This window comes from Ictidomys tridecemlineatus, chromosome 3 (genome assembly GCF_052094955.1).
Source record: "Ictidomys tridecemlineatus isolate mIctTri1 chromosome 3, mIctTri1.hap1, whole genome shotgun sequence".
In the NCBI taxonomy this organism is placed as follows: domain Eukaryota; kingdom Metazoa; phylum Chordata; class Mammalia; order Rodentia; family Sciuridae; genus Ictidomys; species Ictidomys tridecemlineatus.
The window spans coordinates 140,053,572-140,075,471 of NC_135479.1; the positions used below are offsets into that span (position 1 = coordinate 140,053,572).

The 21,900-nt window shown below is 38.7% G+C and overlaps 1 protein-coding gene across 11 annotated transcripts in view; it reads right to left on the minus strand.

Annotated features, from left to right (window-relative positions):
• Positions 1–9,294: 9,294 nt before the first annotated feature.
• The window catches only part of LOC110597379 (oxysterol-binding protein-related protein 11), an 80,244-nt gene continuing 67,638 nt past the window's right edge, over positions 9,295–21,900 (minus strand). For 8 of the 11 annotated variants that reach the window (XM_078043932.1, XM_078043929.1, XM_078043938.1 and 5 more), the window contains 3 exons: positions 19,755–19,937; positions 14,172–14,325; positions 9,295–11,000 (listed from right to left, as the gene is read on the minus strand). In XM_078043932.1, the coding sequence (XP_077900058.1) occupies positions 10,935–11,000; positions 14,172–14,325; positions 19,755–19,937 (403 nt within the window). In that variant the 3' untranslated portion in view covers positions 9,295–10,934. Of the gene's footprint in view, positions 11,001–12,229; positions 12,762–14,171; positions 14,326–19,754; positions 19,938–21,900 lie in introns of those variants that run through there. The other 3 variants (XR_013436827.1, XM_078043934.1, XM_078043937.1) reach the window with 3 other exon arrangements.

Here is a 21,900-nt window from a genome sequence, read left to right on the forward strand (position 1 = left end):
TGGGAGATCTCCCTACCCTCCACCCCACAACTCACAGTCAAGTCCCAGGGTGCCTAGAGGCAGGACAAGGGAGAGGGCTGGCACCACATCACGGTAAGGGACTTTGGGGGGCACTATGCGTTACCCACCCCACTGTACACCTAATGCTCCACACAAATGTTTCACATCATACGTCAAAATTTTCATAAAAAAAGAAGCTGGGGGTGCTGGGGTTGTGGCTCAGGGATAGAGTGCTTGCCTAGCATGCATGAGGAACTAGGTTCAATCCCCAGCACCACATAAAAATAAACAAAATAAATATATGTGTTTATCTACAACTGATATTTATACATGTACACACACACAAAAAAAAAAAAACAAGCAGAATTTTCTTTAAAACATAAACCACTGGACTAGTCTGAGTCCTCATTAATAGCTGAGGAAACTGGGGACCAAAAAAGTAAGGACTGGCCCAAAGCCAATCAGAAAGTTAGTGTTTCAGCCTTTTCTCTTTCTCTATCCAGGGACACCTGGGTGTGCTCTGAAGCCCTGTGACCTGGACCCTGCACCCTCCAGGTCCATAATCCCACTCCTTATGCTCCAAGTGCTTCAGCTTCAGGGCCTGCCCCACATGGGGGCTTCCCCCAACACATGTGCAACCACAGACCCCCAAGGTTCAAAGCACACCCGATACTCCTTACCTTCTGTACAGGTGCAGCCTTGCCACTCCTTGGGGGGGCCTGAGTGGTGCACCTGGGCCAAAGGAGGTCTTTAAGGAGTTCTTTTGGCCCCCAGTTGGTCCCCTGGTCCACCTGAATGCAGACCGCCTCGGACATGTACCTGGGAAGCAACAGGCCAAATGCAAGGAGTCACTACCCACCTTGGCCTGGTCTCCCTGACCACTCTCACCCTCAGCTGGGAAAGCACAGAGCCCAGGGCTCTCATCCAGGAGCCTTATCCAGGCTGCCATTCCCCTCGAGCACATTTCTTGGGGCAAGAACCTACAACACCAAGGAAGAGTGAAATTCCCAGAAACTCCCAGAGTGCCCTGGAGAAAACCCCAAAGGAAAGGAACAGGAGTGTTAAGGCTGGGAGCTGGGGACAGGGACCAGGGAACTAGACCCAGCATCAACCCCCCCCGCCCACCAGCCCCAGTGTCCACCACTTGAGCCCTTGGTTTACCAACTTACTTAGGTCCCAAGGGTGCACAGAGTGCGATGTAACAATTTCTCGGGCAGCCCACATTGAATGCCTTGTCATACTGGAGGGAGATGAGGAAGGGAAGAGGAGCTCAGAATCAGCAGGACTGGGCACGGCCATCTCCCAGGGACCCTGGCTAAGTTGGTCAGTCAATCCAGGGCTCAACCTGGGCCTGTGGCCAGGCTCTAGGTACAGGGGTGCCCAAGAGTGACCCAGGGCCTCCTGCCTTCCCAGGCTCCCAGGAAGCGTGACCTCCCTCAACCCACTTGTGAGCAGCTGTCCCCAGACAGTGCTGACCCAGCACTCACCTCTCCTGCCTTCTCAGGGCTCCTCATCCCCTAGTGCTTCCCTTTGCAGGATCCTTGCTCTGTCTCCATTGGCCTCACCTGTCCTCTCACCTCGTCCTTCCAGGTACGTTTTACGTCTTGTGCTGTTCAGCTCAACTGATCCAAAGATCGTGTCACCACCCCACTCCCACTTGACTCTCTTACCTCTCAGTTTTTTCTAAAAATCTACCTTCATTGAGTTTCACTATCTGGAGACCAGTGGCAGCAGGGGATGCCCAGACATATTTCCCTAGTCAAAAATCAGATATTCTAGGAAAATCTGAGCTGAAGACCTTCAGTACACAAAGCAGGAAAGGTACAGGATCATGAAAGTTACAAGATCATGTCCTTCCCAGGACACTGACCGGCTTCTCCTCTCCCTTATTCTAATTTCTCTTTCCCCTGAGTCCATCCATCAGCTTCGACCCATCCTCCTTCAGACCAAGTTGAGTTTCACCCCAACTTCATGAGCTTTAGGTAGAAAATACTCTGTTATAATGGAAAGTGGCCCCAGCAGCACCTCTATCCACCCCAAGTCTCTGATGGCCTACACAAGAAGACTTTCATCTTCAACACTCTTCTTCCCCCAAGGAAAGACGATTCCACATCAGAACAGCTCTGGAATATGTCTAAAAAGCAACTCGAATCTTGTCCTCTATGAGGTTCTGTCTCCTTTAAGGTGTTCACAGCGCTTAAGAAATGACTATACCACCAGGTGCAGTGGCACACACCTGTAACCCCAGGGAATTGGGATTCTGAGGTGGGAGGATTGCAAGATCAAGGCCAGCCTCAACAACTTAGCAAGGTCCTCAACAATTTATTGACAGCCTATCTCAAAAAAATATAGCAAGGATTAGGGATGCAGCTTTGATGGTAAAGCATCTGTGGGTTCAATCCCTAGTACTAGGAGAAATAAGTTAATTAATGTCAGAATATTAAAATATTTCAGAATTTTTAAACTTAGAGAAAGAATATTTGATTAGATATATATCATGTATAGAAAATATTGATTGTACATAAGGTATAGAAAATGCTTAAGGAATGATAGTAAATTTCTAAGAACTCAGCAGTAAATGTGAACGCCATCCTCCCCCCACATGGAACCCTATCACACACAACTAGAATCCAACAGCTCTGAGGCACCCAGACCAGCGTCTCTCACTGGCTCCACTCCTGGGGATATAAAAGGGGCAGGACACCCCCACTTCTTGGGACACCCTGCTCTGATGCCCCTTCTTCCTCTCAGGAGAAGTCTGTCTCTGTTCAATCCTTTAAATAAAACTTGCTTTCCATTCTTGCCTCTCTGTTTCTCAGGTATTCAATCTTCACACTGGGGAGAGGACACTAGGCCCTGATTCTCATCCCTGTTATCACTGTCTTAGCATGATCTGAGGGTGCAGTTTGGGGCCTTGTAATACAAAGAAGTCACCCATTGGATACTTGCACCAGCCCAAGTGATGGATCAATGGTTTCACCTGGTTTGAGCCAGGTTGCCTGGAAAACAGTGCAGGCAACCATTACCATCATCCCCCATACCTCAGAGGTGTTGTAGCCTTTCTACAACAAGGCTAGTGGGAGTCTAATCATATGTTGCTTCCTTTGTGACCTCTAAAATTGGGGATTTTTTAAGTCTACTAAAAGGAAGTGAAGCTAAGGTATGCTGGTTTCATCATCTGCCAGGGAACAACTATGAGAAAACTTACTCTCCTCCCATGATTAGAGAAGAAAGCTCAACCTGCAGAAGCGTGAGTCAGCTGCATAATTTAGAAACCACCATCTTCATACCGGGGTTGGTGGGGATGGGGTGGGGATGGGAGTGGAGGGTGACCTATTCCCTTATAAATAACTCAAAATAGGGTATTAGTTGAGAGACCCTCAAAGCTGCCCCCCCCCCCCGCATTTCAGATGTGGAGAGAGAAGCCCAGAGAGACAGTTAAACCTCACAGTCACTATTAACTTGGTGGCAGACCATGGTTGAGACAAAGCTCTAAGTCCCAAACTACAATTGAGAGACAGAAAGCACCTGACTCCTGAAGTTCCCCCAGCCAGCAAAGCTCCTAGGGTAGGCATGTCCTTTCCTGGAGGGATGGAGGAAGAGGAGTTTGTTTCCTGCTTGAGGAAGGATGAGGTCTGCCCAGAAATGTCTTCCTGACACCTGCTAGGGAGCTCTGCCTCATGACTATATGTGCCACTGTCCTTGAACTGGGGGCAGGGAAAGATCCCAGCTGTGCAGCTAGGCAGAGAGGGAGGTGAATTGGTGCAGTGGGAGGCAGTTCCTCTTGTAGCAGAAGCACAAAGAGAGTGCTCACAAGGGTGGAGGAGCAAAGTCTTTCTTGCTTGGGATCACTGGGAAAGGGAAGGAAAGCCTAGGCTTTTGATCAAGAATCAGAGATTGCTTGCAGAAAGGTGGGGATGAGTTTTCTACCTAAAACTGCAGTCTAAAAACGGGCTGCCTCATTCAGAGAATGTGAGAAGTTCGGCATGCAGCTAACCCAGGCTTCCTGGGAGGAGGGGAGTGAGCACTCTGTTCAAAAGGGGAAATTTGGGCTGAATGCGGTGAGTCTTGTAAACCTTAACCAGAATGTGGCTTCTATCCCAAGGGAAACCAAGAACCATTGGAAGTTTTAAGCTCATAACACTGATCTGTTCAACAAGGAATTGCCTTTACAGCAGGTGGTGGGAAAGTAAAGAAGGGGAAATTCTGGTAATGGCAGTATTTTTATTTTTTGCTATCTGCCACATGTATGCATGCTCATGCTCAGAAATGGTGGTGGCGGGAGTAGAGGGGTATTAACATACCACACTGTTAATGTTTTGAGAAGGGAATGAAGGGTGAACTCAAAGGTAAGCTTTCATTTGTTACTTTTTTTTTTTGTACTGGGATTGAACCCAGATGTATTCCACCACTGAGATACACCCCCAGTTATTATTTTTTTGAGACAGGACCTTGTTAAGTTGCTAAGGCAGGCTTTGAACTTGCGATCCACGTGCCTTAGCCTCCTGAGTTGCTTGGATTACAGGCATGCACCACTGTGCCCAGCAAGATCCTTGAAACTAGGAGCCAAAGAACAGATTTTCCTCCCAGAAAGAGCATGACTTCATTTCATTTTCTTTGGCTTCCAGAACTGTGAGGGAATAGATTTCTGTTGTTTTAAGCCACTCAGTTTGTGGTGGTTTGTTATAGCAACTTTAGAAGACAATACAAGCCAAGTGCAGTGATGCACACCTATGATCCTAGCCAAGTGGGAGGCTAAGAGAGGAGGATGGCAAGTTCTAGGCCAGCCTCAGCAACTTAGTGAGCCCCGGTCTCAAAATAAATAATACAAAGGACTGGGGATGCAGCTCAGTGATAAAGTGCCCCTGGGTTCAATCCCCAATACCAATAAAATAAAATAAAACAAAATAATAAAATAAAAATAAAGAAGAAAAAAATGTAGTTTCCTGGAAATGGAATAGGGATAGCGAGAGGGGAGAGGTGGAAGGAGAGATGTCAAAAAGCAAGAGTAAACTTTTGAAGATAAATATTCTCATTATTATGACCGTGGTGAAAACAATCATGGGTGAAAATATGCCAAATTGAAAACATGTCAAATTGAGTACCTAAAAATGCATTTATTTTAATTCCATTATGTATTAATGAAGCCATTAAAAAGACATATATGGTCTCAAACAAGACTCTTCTTACAACATTGTCTTTTCCAAGTAGCCCGTCTAAAACTGACATACAGTGTGTTCTCAAGAGACTGCTCATGAGACAAAACTGTATTAGAAGAAGAACAGCCAAATAAACTTAAAAAAGATTATGGTGCTCAAAACTTGAAGCACTGTTGTATGCAACATAAGCCATCCATCCTGTCTTGTATGAATAGTCAGTACTAAGACCAATAGTGAGACAGATTTTGGTTCAAAGAACTTTCTTGTCAGTGATATCCACAGATAAAATAGCTGTTGGAGCAGCTGATGAGAGGCTGTCTAGATATGGTAGGGTAGATGCCTCTTGGCCTCTTTTCTCTGTTGGACCCTATTTTTCTTATCTTCCTAATTTCTGCTTCTACTCACCCTCTTAACATTCTGTTGGAGCATGTACTTTAATAGCTTCCAGAAAAACTGGAGAAAAACATTTAAAATTTTTACATGGAAGAGTCATTGTTTGGATAAAATTCTAAGCAAATGGGAGATAGTGCTCTTTTGCCTTTTAGCTCTTAGTGAAGTTATCAAGAAGTATTGTCACTGGTTTTAGAATTTCGTCTTTATTCTTAGTGTTACGAAATTTCACAATGACGTGCTTTTGTTGGGCTTTGATTTTTCCCTTCACATGCAGGTATATACAGCATTTTCAGTTGGATTCATGCCATTTTTCTGGGAAATTAAAAAAAAAAAAACTTCCATTCTGTTGCTTTTTCTTCCTGCAACCCCCTCAGTTCTTTCCAATTTTCAATCTTTTGTCCTTTTGTTCTACTTGTGGAGATCTTTTTCTTATTCCCCAGGGGGAGTGCCACTAAAGTTTGAACAGCCATTATTGATTTTCCAATTTAATTTGTTGCAAACATCAAATAAAAACCTGGGAAAATGCTTTAATAGTTAAGCATTTCTTTTGCAGGATTTTATACTGCTAGAATTCACATATATTTTTAAAAAATTACAGTTGTAATAGGGAAGAGAGGTGGGAGGGAAAAAGAGGGAGAAGGGGAGTTGCAAGGAAGATGGAAGGAGAACCTCATTGTTATACAGAATACATACATGATGTTGTGATGAGAAAAAGAAAAAGTGTGTCACATTAGATTGGATAGAGAGATTGGGAGGGGGGGGAGGAGTAGGGGGGATAGGAAGGGCAACAGAATAGACAATATGATTGATGTATGTACATTCCATGTATGTATTATATGTCAAAATACATTCTGCTGTCATGTATGACTAAAAAAAAATAAAAATAAATCGTATGGTAAAAAAAAAATTACAGTTGTAGATGGACAGAATGTCTTTATTTTATGTGGTGCTAAGGATCAAACCCAGTGTCTCACATATGCTAGGAAAGCGCTCTGCCATTGAGTTATAGCCCCAGCCCTAGAATTTATATTTTATTAGAATTTTCATATATATGAGGTTTGTCAGTCCGTTCCCTCCACTCCCAACCCCCACCCATGCTGGGTGCTGAGTCACATCCCCAGCCATTGTTACTGTTCATTTTGAGACAGGGTATTGATAAGTCCCTTAGGACCTCATTAAATTGCAGAGGCTGGTTTCAAACTTGTTAACCTCCTGCCTCAGCCTTCCCAGTTGCTAGGATTACAGGTGAGTGCCCCAGATGTCTTCTTTATTCCTAATCTGGTAATAATTTATTTTCTCACTATCCCTGTACTATCCCTGGTAAATCCCAACTCAATGTTCTATCCAATATAATTAGTAGCTATAAAAGTATATATAAGGGCTGGGGATGTGGCTCAAGCGGTAGCGCGCTGGCCTGGCATGCGTGCGGCCCGGGTTCGATCTTCAGCACCACATACAAACAAAGATGTTGTGCCCGCCGAAAACTAAAAAATAAAGATTAAAAATTAAAAAAAAAAGTATATATAATATATATAAAGCTACTCCTTCCAAAGTAGCTCCTAAAGTAATCACCAATATTTCTTTCTCTGGGGGAACATGGAACAGAAGTTAGCCCTCAGGTAAAGGCAGTATATTTAGCAAAATTTTAGGCTTATTTAATAATTTCTAAGAATTCATCTGTATCAGGTAGTTTTCCAAGTCCCAGATGTTTATAGTAGAAGGAAAGTTTAAGTGCTAGAATTAAGGGGCGAGGGATTCAATGCTTTTATTCTCTCCCAATCTTGGTGAAAATCAGGTATTAGAGGTAATGGGGTAATGGTGGCTATAACTTGCAGAGTTCAGTGAAACCGTATGTATATGCCATGTCTCACTGAGTACACAATCTTAAATTAACATTGAGGGTTTAAAAACAATGTATTAAAAATCCAATTAATTGGAAAATGACCTTGGGACTTAAATACAAATATTTCACAAAAGGTACAGGTTGATAAGTATTATAAAAATGGTAAATAAACAAAAGCAAAGAAATGGTTGCAACATTATATTACTCAGGCTTGGAATTTTTTTTGGGGGGGGGTACTAGGGATTGAACCCAGGGGTGTTCTACCCCAAAGCTACATTCCCACCAGACCCATTTTTTTTTTTTTTTTAGACATGGTCTCACTAAGTTAACCAGGCTGGCCTCAAACTCGTGATAATCCTACCTCAGTCTATAAATCTGCTGGGACTATAGACATGTGCCACCACACCTGGCTCAGTCTAGTCTTGGACTTCTTAATACAACTTCTATTCACCAGAGGGAAGTGTACATTTAAAATTTGGCCCAAAAGAAAGAGACTCAAATATGTAACACTCTATATAAAGTTCTGTTTTCCTGGCTAAACAATAACAAGGTGAAGATAAATAATCCAAACCAAACTCTTAGCTCTTTTTTTTTCTTCTTCTTCTTCTTCTTCTTTTTTTGGTGGTGCTGGAGATCAAACCCAGAGCCTTGTGCATGTAAGGCAAGCATTCTACCAACCGAGTTATATCCCCAGCCCCTTCGAGCTCTTTTGAGGGGAATAAACTGCAGCTTCTGGAAGCAGATATTGCTTCTTCTTCACTCTGGGACCTCCCTGGCTGTAGGAGAGCAATGGGATGTCAAGATAGGGATAAGGTAAACAATTGTCATCAAGTAGTACTCAGTCATTGCTCTTAAAGAATTTGGCCCAATAACATGGAGAGACTACAATTACTCTTAAATGTATGATTTCTTAAAGTGTTTAAAAACTTGTTTTCAATAATTCTTAAAAAAGCTCAACAATCCAAAGAAATAAATGGGCACTTGAATGGTTCAAACAACAAAACAAAAAGCTCTGGCTTCACATTTTATATCCTTGATCCAGTACATATGAACATAATAAAACATTTCCTATTTATTTATTTATTTTTGGTACTGGGCACTGAATCTAGGGGCATTTAACCACTGAGGCACATCCCCATCCCTTTTTTAATTTTTTAAAAATTTTTTAGTTGTTGATAGACCTTTTTTTCTTTCTTTCTTTTTTTTTTTTTTTAATTTATAGGTGTTGCCAAGAATCGAACCTAGTGCTTCACACATGCTAGGCAAGTGCACTACCACCGACCACATCCCCAGCCCCATCTCCGGCCCTTTTTATAACTTTTTAAAATATATTTATTTATTTATTCTTTTAGTTGTAGTTAAACACAATACCTTTATTTTATTTATTTATATGTGGTGCTGGGGATCGAACCCAGGACCTCGTATGTGCTAGGCGAGTGCTCCACCGCTGAGCCACAACCCCAGCCTCCCCATCTCCAGCCCTTTTTAATATTTTATTTAGAGACAGATTTTTGCTGAGTTGCTTAGTACCTCACTAAGTTGCTAGAGTTGGCTTTGAACTCACAATCCTCCTGCCTTGGCCTCCCAAGCTGCTAGTATTATAGGCGTGGGCCATTGTGCCCAGCAAACATTTTAGTTTTTGATATAGGGTCTCCCTAAGTTGCCGAGTGAGGCTCACTTCAAACTTGTGATCCTTCTGCCTCAGCCTCCTGAGCTACTAGGAATAGACATAAACAAATCGGCTAAATATTTTACTTTTTCATTAAATTACACGCTAAGCTGGAGATTCCTGAAGGTAAGGATTTAAAGAGAAAAACTAATGGTTCCCCAATGAGCAGGGCAATAATTCTACTAAATGAAACTTCCCTTTTCTTTCTATTCATAAAACAGACAAATGCATCATTGCTCTCTACTTTTATTATTTTTCAATTTTCTCAACACATGAACTGTAGCTCACTTTGAGAGTTTTCAGTGCATTTCACAGCAAAAAAATGAAAGGGAATCATTAAAATGGTTGTACACAAAACAATTCTTTTTTCTTATAATTTACAATTTGTTGAAAAAATTGTTTTGTAATTTTCATCCTACTATCACCCCTCCAACAGAACACAATTTATCAGAGCACAAAGCTTAAACTTCTTATAATGATGCAATAGACACAGCCATCTACCACGGCTGATGAATAACAGGTACATATTATGCACACTGATTGGAAGACCACATCAGAAGAAACAGAGTAAGGCACCACTCTTGGAAAATTAAGGTAGCTTGCAGTAACAAGTGCTGAGCACCATAAGCAGGTACTCAATAAATACTTGACTGAATGATGAAAACCATAATTAGAGCTATTCTTTTAATTGCCAGCAATTCTTCAACCTCAATAAAATACTGATTTTTAAAAAAATTTGTACCTGAATACAACTTCCTGATATCTTTTTATTTCATACTTTCCTCAGCATTTAAGTTTACTTGAAAATAAAATAAAACCATACATTCCATGTGTTCAGTCACATATACATGTATAACTAAATTACTGACAAATACAAATAGTCATTTGTTTTAACTTTTGAATGAACAGAGGTAAAATAAGCAAACTTATTCAGAGGGATAGTACATAATACTGAATATTAACCTGCAAGTGAAAAAAAGATAAGGAAAAAAAAGTAACAGTTTTATTTTTCAATATTTGCTATTTTCTTTAATGCCTTGGTTCTTAAAAGGCCAAAATCTCATCATATTGACATGAACACATTTAAAAAATTGTCTCTCAAGAGTAATATTTAATAAAACTAGATATTGAAAAATGTTCTGAAATTTTTCAAGTCAAGGTTGTTTTCAAGTATATTAAAATGCTCAGAAGAAAAAATTCTCCATGGTTATAATTCTAATCAATTTATAAATATTCTTTTTAAAAGAGTTCCAACAGAGGTGGATAATGGATAAGTTCCTCAGACACAGGCACACAGTCTTTTTGAAGAAAAAGAATGCCTTGTTACTACAATCTGGTGATTTTTTTTTTTTTTTTTTTTAATAACACTGATTTCAGGCACAACGGCTGAATCCACTTCTGGGTCATGTTCTTCCTCCTCTTGGTTGGTTTATAAGAGTAGTGAATACTTCAGTTATGGATAGAAAGCAAAACACAAACTCTGGAAGACACTTCACTTTTCACTACAAAGAAATCAAAGTCACTGAGTCCTCACTGTTGTGTGTATCCGCTGCCCCTGTGCAAAAATAGGTATTCAAACAGCTTTAAGGACCAGGAACTAGATGAAAGATTAATCATCTAAAATTCAGGTAAAAGGTTTTAAGATGGTATTGCTCACATCACATGAACAGGTTGGTGAGAGGTCCCTCGTGTTTCTTTAACACTTTGGTCTTGCTGCAGTATAATAGTGCCCAAGTAGGTATATTCAAGTTCAGTTACTTTCCGTCTGTGCAATCAGGAAGCAGGTCACTCAGTGCAATGAATCCAGTCCGGGAAGGTTGAGGGTAAACAGAGAAGAACCTCATTTGGTCAAGTCTTAAAAGAGCATGTGTCACTCTGCTGCTTGTGCTGTTGAAATTACCTTCCAAAGGGGTTTGTGATAAACCCAGCCATCTCCCTGAAATAAGGAGAAGGGGAAGAATAATTCAGCTAATATTTTCAAAATTAAAACCAAAACTAGAACTACATCTTCACTGAAATGGAATTCTATTTTATCATTTAATAAGACAACTTTTTGTGAAGTAATAAAGTGTCTGTGCTTAAGATGTCAGTTTAGCTAGAATTGTGTGAGATCTAGTACAGGAGAACCTAGGTTGTGACCTATGGACACTTTTTTTTTTTTTCAGGAGTCACGTGCAGCAATTCTGCCATTTTTGCCAAGATGCTACAGATTGAAGCTCTCTCAATTATGAGCCACAGGTGGATCACAAAGAAATGTCATAAAGGTATTAGCTGTTTTCCTATCTGGCATCTATACTACCCAAATGCTGTTTTTTGGTTCTTTCTGACTTTTTTGGGTACTATGAATAGGATACTGGAAGGAGACAGAGATTCAAAGAGTGAACTAAAAATGGGAGAAGAGAAAAGTGAAGAAAGAAGAGCTATAGTGAATGTGGGCTTTGGCTCACTGGGTAGGAACTTAGCAGAGTTAAGATCAGGGTAGCGAAGATCATAGTTCATTGTTTATAGGACTAGGCAGAGTCAGATGTGAACCTATGTCTATACCCCTGTGTGTCCTTCAATTTATTTGTATTTATTTATTTATTTTAATAGGAGCCAACTCAATTTTATTTAGGAAGTAAGACTAGTTTCAAACTGCTCATGGGGGAAGGCTGAGGCAGTGTTCTACAAACAGAAAGTAACAGAATCCAAAATACAAGCATTTACAAACTAGGAAGTGAAAAGTAAATTTTCCTTAATGTAGTAAAAATAATAGTTTGATTTGGAGCTGGGGGCATTTATTCCACAAAAATACTTTATGGTTACTCTGAGATATGCAACTCCATCCTGGCCCTTAGGAATCTTTCTCATATCCTTTGTGTGTTCTACTAATTCATTGCAACAACAAATATTTACAGTTCCAGGTATTGCTGTAGGTGCTTTGGATTCAACAGAGAACAAAAATGGACAACACATTTGTGCCCTCTGGAAGCTTACATTTGTCTGAGATACAGAAACAAACAACCATTTAATAAATTATGTGAAATGTTTGTTATTAAAATAAAAGAAGGAGTAAGAGAAATCTGGCATGTCCTGTCATGCTAGGAATTAGATGAACTTCATAAATCACAAAGGATGATTTTAGTAATAAATGAAAGCAACTGCAAGGTGGTCTGCAGTGCAAAATTCACAATAAACTATGTGAGTACAAAGTGCTGTTGCTTCACAGTGGTCTCAGCTACCAAAAAATCACCCTGAAAAACTGTGTTTAAGGTTGGGCATGGTGGAACACACCTGTAGCCCCAGGAGCTCCAGAGGCTGCGACCAGATGATCATGAGTTCAAGGTTAGCATCAGCAACTCAGTTAGGTCCTAAGCAACTCATCGAGACTCTGCCTTTTGGATTGTAAAGAATTTTCCTAGGATCTAACTACTAATATTTCTGGTGTATTGGCCAGGATGTGATGATGGTGCTGGTCTTGAGAGACCTGTATGGCGGGTGGTTCACGCTAAAGTCCATTGTGCCCCTCAGACCAAACAGGATGGCTCCACCAGAGAATTCTGGGATCTCCTTCACCTAGAGAGCCTGCGCTGGATAGAGCAGCTTCCAGCACCCAGACTCTCCAGTATGTTCCTATAGAACAAACCTCTTTAATAATTCCTGTGCATCTCTGGAAAAGGTAAGGTCCCGGGACCCAGGATTATAGAAAGGCCTGTTCCTAAGGACAGAATGAGAGACTGATCACCTCCCAGGGCCACCTGTCAATTTATTTGTATTTTTAAAAACATTTTTTATGTATTTACTCTATTTACCTTCTTCTAAGAAATGATTTAAGGATGGCAATTATTTGGCTCATGTGACAAGGATTCCCTCCTTAACCAAACTAGTCAGGCTCCTTTGAGTTGTCTTCTTGAATAAGCCTCAATCCTTGACCTACTGAGCCCAGTTTTAGCAAAGAATCCTGAGGACCAATTTACTGAGAATACGCCACCCTTGATATCCAATTAAGCCTTCCCACTTCACTCTCAAAAATAAATAAGTACCTCTTAAAAATTTTCCATCCTTCCTTTCACCCCAACTAACTCAAATTCCCCACTTATTACTACTGTTTTCAAAATTGAGTGCAATCTATCTTCTACTGCACTAATCTTTAAAAAAGAAAAAAATATATATATATATTTTTAGTTGTAGACATACCCAATACCATTATTTTATTTATTTATTTTTATGTAGTGCTGAGGATTGAACCCAGTGCCTTATACATGTAAGGCAAATGCTCTACCAACTGAGCTACTTGAATAAAGTCTTCTTTCCTATCACAGTAATTTCTCCTTCACAATAGCAACCACAAGGTTGTTAATTAAATCACCTGGTGGATAAATCGTAATTCATGTTGTTCCAAAAAGATGTCAGCTAATCACATTATAGAATGTTAGATTTAGAAGAGAAGACATGCTGTCTGATCACCTCACTTTACAGATGAAGAAATGGAGGCTATGGGAAGCTAAATGAATTGCCCAACTTCATCTAGGAAGGGACAGAGCTCTTTTCAGTAAGTCCTCAAAGGCTGTGCCTTCAAATGCCTGCCCTTGTACACATTTTCTTTTTTGATCTTCACAATGTGCTTATTTACTCACATTTTATAGCTGGGGAAACTTAGCTTAGAAATGGCAATTGAACTATCCAAGGTACATTCTAGGGTCAAACTTAGCATATATACTACCTATTTGTGTTACATACAGGAAATTTGAAACATTCACTTAAGAAGATAAAACCGATAGATTCTAATGGGAAGTGTTTAATAGCAAATGGGGGGAAAAAATGGAAGATCCATCTACCTATCTATATCTCTCTATTTTATCTCTCTATTCTATCTATCTATCTGTCTATTTATCTCAGAGGGAGAGTAGAGGGACATTAATTTTTAAAAATAAAATGTATAAGTTATGGCTCAGTGGTAGAGCACTTGCCTGGCATGTGTGAGGCCCTGGGTTCAATCCTCAGCACCACATATTAGTAAACAAATTAATAAAATAAAATTTATAAGTGATAGCAATTCAACAAAGCCTGGTAAGCCAAAGTTCTAAGCAGAGATATGAATTTTAGCCTGAATTCCTATAGAACATACCTCTTTAATAAAATATTTGGTTTTCCAAGGTGTGCCTGTTTCAGTACGGTGCCTTTCTTCTGTCCTCTGCCGTTCTTCCAGTGTTCGTTTATGCTCTGTGGCCTTATCAATTTCAGATTCCCTCAGAGAGTCTGTCACATTTTTCCATAATCGCCTAAAATCCAAAAACTGCATATTTCACATTTGTTTTTTAAAAGATAATTAAATAGGGTGATAGCCTCAAAATTACAATGATTTCTAAAAATTACATTTGCTAAATCAAATCTGCAATTTTATGCCTATGAGTTACCACAGTACTGACACTATGGCCCTAAGGTTGATATTCAGGTTGCTTTTGCTTCTTTTAAAATTGAAACTAATTTTCTTTCTTTCCTCTCTTCTTTTCTTTCTTTTTGGTACTGTGGACTAAACCCAGGGGTGCTTTATCACTGAGCCACATCCCTATCCCTTTCTGTTTTACTTTGAGACAGGGTCTAAGTTGCTGGAGTTGGCTTTGAACTTACAATCCTCCTTCCTCAGCCTCCTGATCTGCTGAGATAGGGGTGCACCAGTATGCCTGACCCATTTGTATTTTTGAACATGATGAAATATCAGGACTGGTTTTCACAAAACCAGTAATGCACAAAAGTCAGTGTTGCACAGTGGTCTTTGAGAGAAGCAAACTAATGAGGGGAATCCTATGAGTGCTTCAACTTATTGCCTAGAGAATTTACAGGCCATAGGAAGGGAGAAGTTGAAACCTCAAGCAAATGAAAAACATCAGAACAATTCTTTCAGGGAAGAATAGTCTGTTCAATAAATGGTGCTGGGACAACTGGACATGCATGCAAACAGCTGAACTCATTAGATCCTCATATCACACCACTGATAGAAATTAACTCAAAAGAGGATTATAGACTTCAATGTAAGGCTTCTAATATTAAAACACCAAAGAGAAGCTTATAGGAGAAAATCTTTGAGACTTCAAGAGATTTCTTAGGTACAATACCAAAACCACAATTCATAAAACCCATTGATAATACTACCTTATCAAAAGTAAAAACTTATATTGAAAAAACACAATAAAAAAATGCTGAATGCAGTGGTGCATGCCTATAATCCTGCAGCTTGGGCGGGTGAGGCAGGAGGATTGAAATTTACAGGCTTCAACAACTTAGTAAGATGCTAAGCAACTTAGAGAGACCCTGTCTCAAAATAAAAGGCAAAAAAAAGTTGGAGATATGGCTCATGAAGTGCCCCTGGGTTCAATCTCACCGACCAGTCACATACAAAAAAGAAGAGTAGGAGACTAGGAAAAAAGTTGTAGAATACATATACAATAAAGAATTTTAATCTAGAATTTACACAGATCTCCTACAACCCCAAAGGAAGACAGACAATTCAATAGAAAAAATGGGTAAAATATATAAAAACACATTTCATAATGAAGAGAGATGGCTAACAAGCCCTTGAAAATATGGCCAATACCATTCATTAATCATTAGGGAAATTAAAACCATTTTTATTTCATACCACTAGAATGGGTATAAGAAATAATACAGCCCAGTGCAGTGGTGCACACCTGTAATCCCAGCGGTTCAGGAGGCTGAGCCAGAAGGATTGCAAGTTTAAAACCAGCCTCAGCAAAAGTGAGGCATAAACAATTCAGTGAGTCACTGTCTCTAAATAAAATACAAAATAGGTTTAGGGATGTGACTCAGTAGTGACTGAGTGCCCCTGAGTTCAATCCCCAGGACCAAAACAAACAAACAAACCAACCCCCAAACAAACCAAATAATACAGACTCTATTAGCATAGATATGGAGAAATTAGAACCTTAAACATTGCTGGTAGGAATGTAAAATGGTATAGTTATTTTGGAAAATAGTTTGGCAGTTTTTCCAAAGTTTAAAACATAAAACTACCATACAACCCAGCAACTGTAAGTGTAGTATTTATCCAGGAAAACAAAGTGTATTCACACAAATTTGTACAAAGTTTCCACAACAATATTATTCATCACAGCTTAAAACTGAAAATGTCTATCAACTGCTGAATAGATATGTAAAAGATAGTATATCCACACAATGGGATACACATAGTTTAGCAATAAAAAGGAGTGAACTGATACATGCTACATCACGGATAACCCTCAAAAATATTATGCTAAAGAAAAAAGGCAGAGCATAATAGATGGCATACTGATTATAGGATTCTATTTATAGAAAATATATAGAAAAGACAAATTTACAGAGATAGAAAGTAGATTAGTGATTACATGGATCTGGGGATAAGAATGAAGTTAACTGTAAATGGGTGAGAAGTACCTTAAGGTAGGAGGAAAAGATTATAAAAATGATTATTGTAATGATTGTACCACCCAGGAAAGTTACCAATACAGTTGAATCTATAATGAAACAGGTTAATAATTTTATAATTTATAAAACATATCTTTATATATGAAGTTGTGTTTTTAAAAAAATGTGGAAATACATATCTTTATATATAAAGTTGTGTTTTTTGAAAAATGTGGAAATTTTAATGTCAAAGTACTTTTCAAAGTAAGGACTACTACTGACAGAAGAATATTTTATAATGATCAAGGATCAATACATCAAGAATACAAACCAATTATCAATGTGTATACCCCTAACAATAGGGTTTCCAGTAAAATAAAGTAACTTGCAGAACTGTAAGGAAAAATATTTAATAATAATCAGAATTTCAATAACTGATCTCAGTTGATAGAATAAATTACAGTAAGGATATAGAGAACATGAAAATTACCGCCTATTTGCTTGACCTAAGTAACATTAATAGGACACTCACCCAATATCAACAGAAAGCACATTTGTGTCAAGTACACATGAAACAGTTACCAACATAGAAAACATTCAGGGTCATAAAACAAATCTAAGGGACTGGGGGTTATGGCTTAGTGGTAGAGTGCTTGCCTAGGATGTGCAGGTTCAATCCTCAGCACCACATAAAAATAAATAAAGATGCTTAAAAAAAAATCTAAAGGATTAAAAACAAATTTAAAGTATTAAATCATACAAAGTACATTTGTTATGGTTTGGATGTGAGATATCTCCCAAAGCTCACATGTAAGACAATGCAAGAAGGTTCAGTGGAAAAATTATTATGTTGTGAGAATCTTAACCCAATCAGTGATTAATTAATCCCTTGATAGGGATTAATTGAGTGGTAAACTGAAGGGGTAGGGTGTGGATGGAGGAGGTGGGAACTGGGGACATGTCTTTGGGGTATACATTTGTATCTGGCAAGTAGAGTCCTCTCTACTTCCTAAACACATGAGCTGCTTCCCTCTGCCACACTATTCTGCCATGATGTTCAGCCTCACCTTGAGCCCTGAAGAATGAAGCTGGCCTTCTATGGACTAAGACCTCTGAAACTGTGAGCCCTCATATAAACAATTCCTCTGCTACAACTGTGTTGGTTATAGTGGTGAAATAGCTGACTAAAACAACAATCTTTGACCAAAATAAAATTAACTTAGAAATGAATAATGAAAAGATTTCTGGAAAACCTCCAAGTATTTGGAAATTATCAATCATATTTTAAAATAATTTCATAAGTCAAAAACAAATTTTAAAAAAAAGGACCTGGGGACATAGCTCAGTGTAGAGGACTTGCCTAAAGTGTGTGGGGCCCTAGAATCAATCCTCAGCACTGCATAAAATCAGACTATCAATCACTCATGAGGGAAACCAGAAAATATTTCAAAATGAAAACATCAAAACTTGTAGAATATAAATAAAACAGTCCTTAGAGGAAAATATATAGCATTAAATGTTTAAGAAAGAAAAAAAAAGAAAACCAACTCAAGGGTTAAACTCTGGCCTTTTGTACATAAATTTTTAACTTAACATAACAAGATCCAACTGTTTATTTATTGTCTATTTGTGTCTGTTGTTTTTATGCTACAACATCAGAGTTAAATATTTGTGGCAGAAGCCATCTGGCTCTGAAATTTATTCTTTATTATTTTACAGGAAAGGTTTTCTCACCTTTGGTTTAATGACCAGTTTAAGTAATTAGAAAAAAATACTAGCAAATGATGACCAAGTAGAAAAAAAGTGAAATAAAAAAGAGCAGAAACCAATTTTTAAAAACACTTAAAAATCAATGAAACTGCCAGGCACAGTGGGACATACCTGTAATCCCAGAGGCTCAGGAGGCTAAGGCAGAAGAATATGACTACTTGCATTTATTTTATTGATTAATTTTATCTCTTTAAATGGTTTCTCTCCCCAGTGGGCATTTCTTTCTTTTTTTTTTTTTTTTTCTACTTAGTTGTATTTGATAGCAGAATGCATTTCAATTTATCATACACAAACAGAATGCAACATTTCAATTCTCTGGTTGTATACATTGTAGAGACCCACCATTCATGCAATCATACATGTACTCGGGGTAATGATGTCCATCTCATTCCACCATCTTTCCTACCACCATAACCCCTCCCCTTTGCCCAATCCAAAGTTCCTCCATTCTTCCCATGCCCCGCCCCCATCACAGATCAGCATCCACTAATCAGAGAAAACATTCAGCCTTTAGTTTTTGGGATTGGCTTATTTCACTTAGCATGATATTCTCCAACTCAATCTATTTACCTGTGAATGCCATAATTTTATTCTCTTTTAATGCTGAGTAATATTCCACTGTGGTATATATACCACAGTTTCTTTATCCATTCGTCTATTGATAGGCATCTAGGTTGGTTCCACAGTTTAGCTACTGTGAATTCAGCTGCTATAAACATTGGTATGGCTGTGTCACTATAGTATGCTGATTTTAAGTCCTTTGGGTGTAGATTGAGGAGTGGGATGGATAGCTGAGTCAAATGGTGGTTCTATTCCAAGTTTTCTGAGGAATCTGCACACTGTTTTCCAAAGTGGTTACACCAATTTGCAGTCTTACCAGCAATGTATGAGTGTACCTTTTCCCCCACATCCTCTCCAACACTTATTATTGCTTGTATTCTTAATAACTGCCAATCTGACTTCCCCAGTGGGCGTTTCTGTATCTGTGAATTATCCTTCTGTATTATTTGTCCACTTTCCTATTGAGGTGTCCTCCTTTTTGCTAATGATTTGTAAGAGCTTTTATGATGATGATAGTAATCCTTGATTCTTTAATGTTAATATTTTTGTTCAGTTTAGTAAGAGCTTTTATGATAATGATAGTAATCCTTTGATTCTTTCATGTTGTTAATATTTTTGTTCAGTTTACAAATATTTGATATAATGCATTAGTTGGTAAGAGGTTTAAATGCATCAGATCACTTCAGTCCTTTTAATTTAGATGAGAAGGAAGCTGATGCAAACTGGTACAGTGACTTATCCGAGGTAACAAATTATTTAAAAGGCCTAGATTAAGATCCAGAGCTTCTGAGTTTCCTGGATGGAAGCAAAGATAATGTACTGGGGGTGGGGTTGTGACTTAGTAATAGAACGCTTGCCTAGCATGTGTGAAGCACTGGGTTTGATTCTCAGCACCATATATAAATAAATAAAATAAAGGCCCATCAACAACTAAAAATATATATATTAAAAGAAAAAAAAAAAAAGGATGACATACCTGGATTCAAATGGATCCTGCTTCTCCAGCGGTCTTACTCTTTTCTTTGTTATGGCCAATTTAGTCAGGTCCACATACTTTGTCTCTCCATTGCTATAAGTGAACTCGAGAACACTATTCCATTCTCCTTGCACCCTGCATACCACAGTGTTGGTAATGTTATGCTTTACTTCAGCTGTAACCCTAGAAGCAGACAGAAAATAAAGATATATTCTATTAAGTGATAAGTGATACTAAATTGATTTCTTAGGTTCTGAGCCCAAGAACACAGCCTGCATTTTCAGTTTAAAAAAGTTATAGAGCTCATTTAAACTAGTGGGCATCAAATAAACTCCTTGTAAATTTCATAATACTTTCCTAGATAATTTCTTTTCAAACATCAATTTTAGTCTTTAGATAGAATATTAGGCATCAAGGCCAGACACGGTGGCATACATCTGTAACCCTTGTGGCTCGGGAGGCTACAAAAGAAGATCTCAAGTTCAAGGCAGCCTCAGCAACTTAGTGAGCCACTGTCTCAAAAATAAAAAGTGCTGGAGATGTGGCTCAGTAGTAAATTGCCCCTGGGTTAAATCAACAGTACCCGCTGCAAACCTCCAAAAAGAATAATAGGCATCAAACCACAGACTTCATTACCATAAATAAAGTATGATCTTAACATTTCCTTCTGTATTACAGTCTAAAATGTTTGGACACTATAATCTATTCAATTTATTTTTACGAGTCCTATTTAAAAATCTGGAGTTCTGGATATATCAAGTTTTGTATTTAAACCAAATGTTATGGTTTAGGTGTCAGGTTTCCCCCCCAAAAGCTCATGTGTGAAACAATTCAAGAAAGTTGAGAATTGAAAGGATTGGGTTAGGAGAGCCTTAACCTAATCAGTGAATTCATCCCTGACAGGAATTAACTAACTGAGTGGTAAACCGCAAGGTGTGGCTGGAGGAGGTGGGTAATTAGGACTGTGCCTTTGGGGTTTATATTTTGTCTGTGGAGAGGAAACATCTCTCTCTCTCTCTGATCATTACATCCTAAGCTGTGTTCCCACACCACATACTTTCTGCCGTGATGTCCTGCCTCATCTCAGGTGCCCAAGAAATGGAGTTGACCACCTATGGACTGAGACCTCTGAAACCCAGAATCCCCAAAATAAATTAAAAAAAAAAATTATTTATGTGGTGCTGAGGATCGAACCCAGGGCCTCACACATACTAAGTCAGCGCTCTACTGCTGAGCCACAACCCCAGCTAAACTTTTCCTCCTCTAATTGTTCTCATCAGGTCTTTCGGTCACAGCCCTGAAAAAGCTGACTAAAACACCATATAAGCATAATTTTAAATTAAACGTAGAATCTAGACAAATCAATAAGTACAGAAAATATAAAAGGATACATTAAACACTTTTAAATCCTTTGTCTAAAACAGAAAAATTAAAAATGCACTGTTGTATAAAAAATTTCACTATCAATATAAAACTCAGAGAGACCTTAAACACTGTTGATCAATTTAATGAAGAATTATCTGGCTGTTTAACAAAAAGACAGTTGTACTGATGCAGCTTAAATGAAGGCTAGAATAGGAATAGGCCTAATTATTTTTTTATTATGGCATTATCGTTATACATAATTGTCGAGTTCTTTTCTTTTTGGGGGATGGGGTTGGTACTACGGATTAAATACAAGGGTTCAGGTGCACTACCACTGAGCTATAATCCCAGTCCAGTCCTTCTTTTTTAAAGGCAGGGTCTTGCTACATTGCTAAGACTAGGTCTATAATTTTTAATGATATATTAGGACACAGATCAGATTAGATAGGGTCAGATTAGAAGAGGGTCAAAACTCAGGCAACAATGGCAAAGGTTAAGATATAATTAGTGTTCCAGAGATTATATGGTTTATCTGGTTTCAAAAGGAACTTAACAGACCAAAGGCATCAGCACAGGACTCCTAATGAGCATTTGTTAGGTATAAGTCAACAGAACACGAAAGACAAAGTGGAATTTAGGGAGCCCACAGTTTTTAGTCAGTTTGTAAGAAAACTCAGAGCTCAAAGAAGAGGTATGAAGAGATCAACAAATAAATGACCCAAGAGCCGAAACTTAGAGATCAAGGTATAAAAGGGCTTAGAATGCAAGAGCAAACCAAATA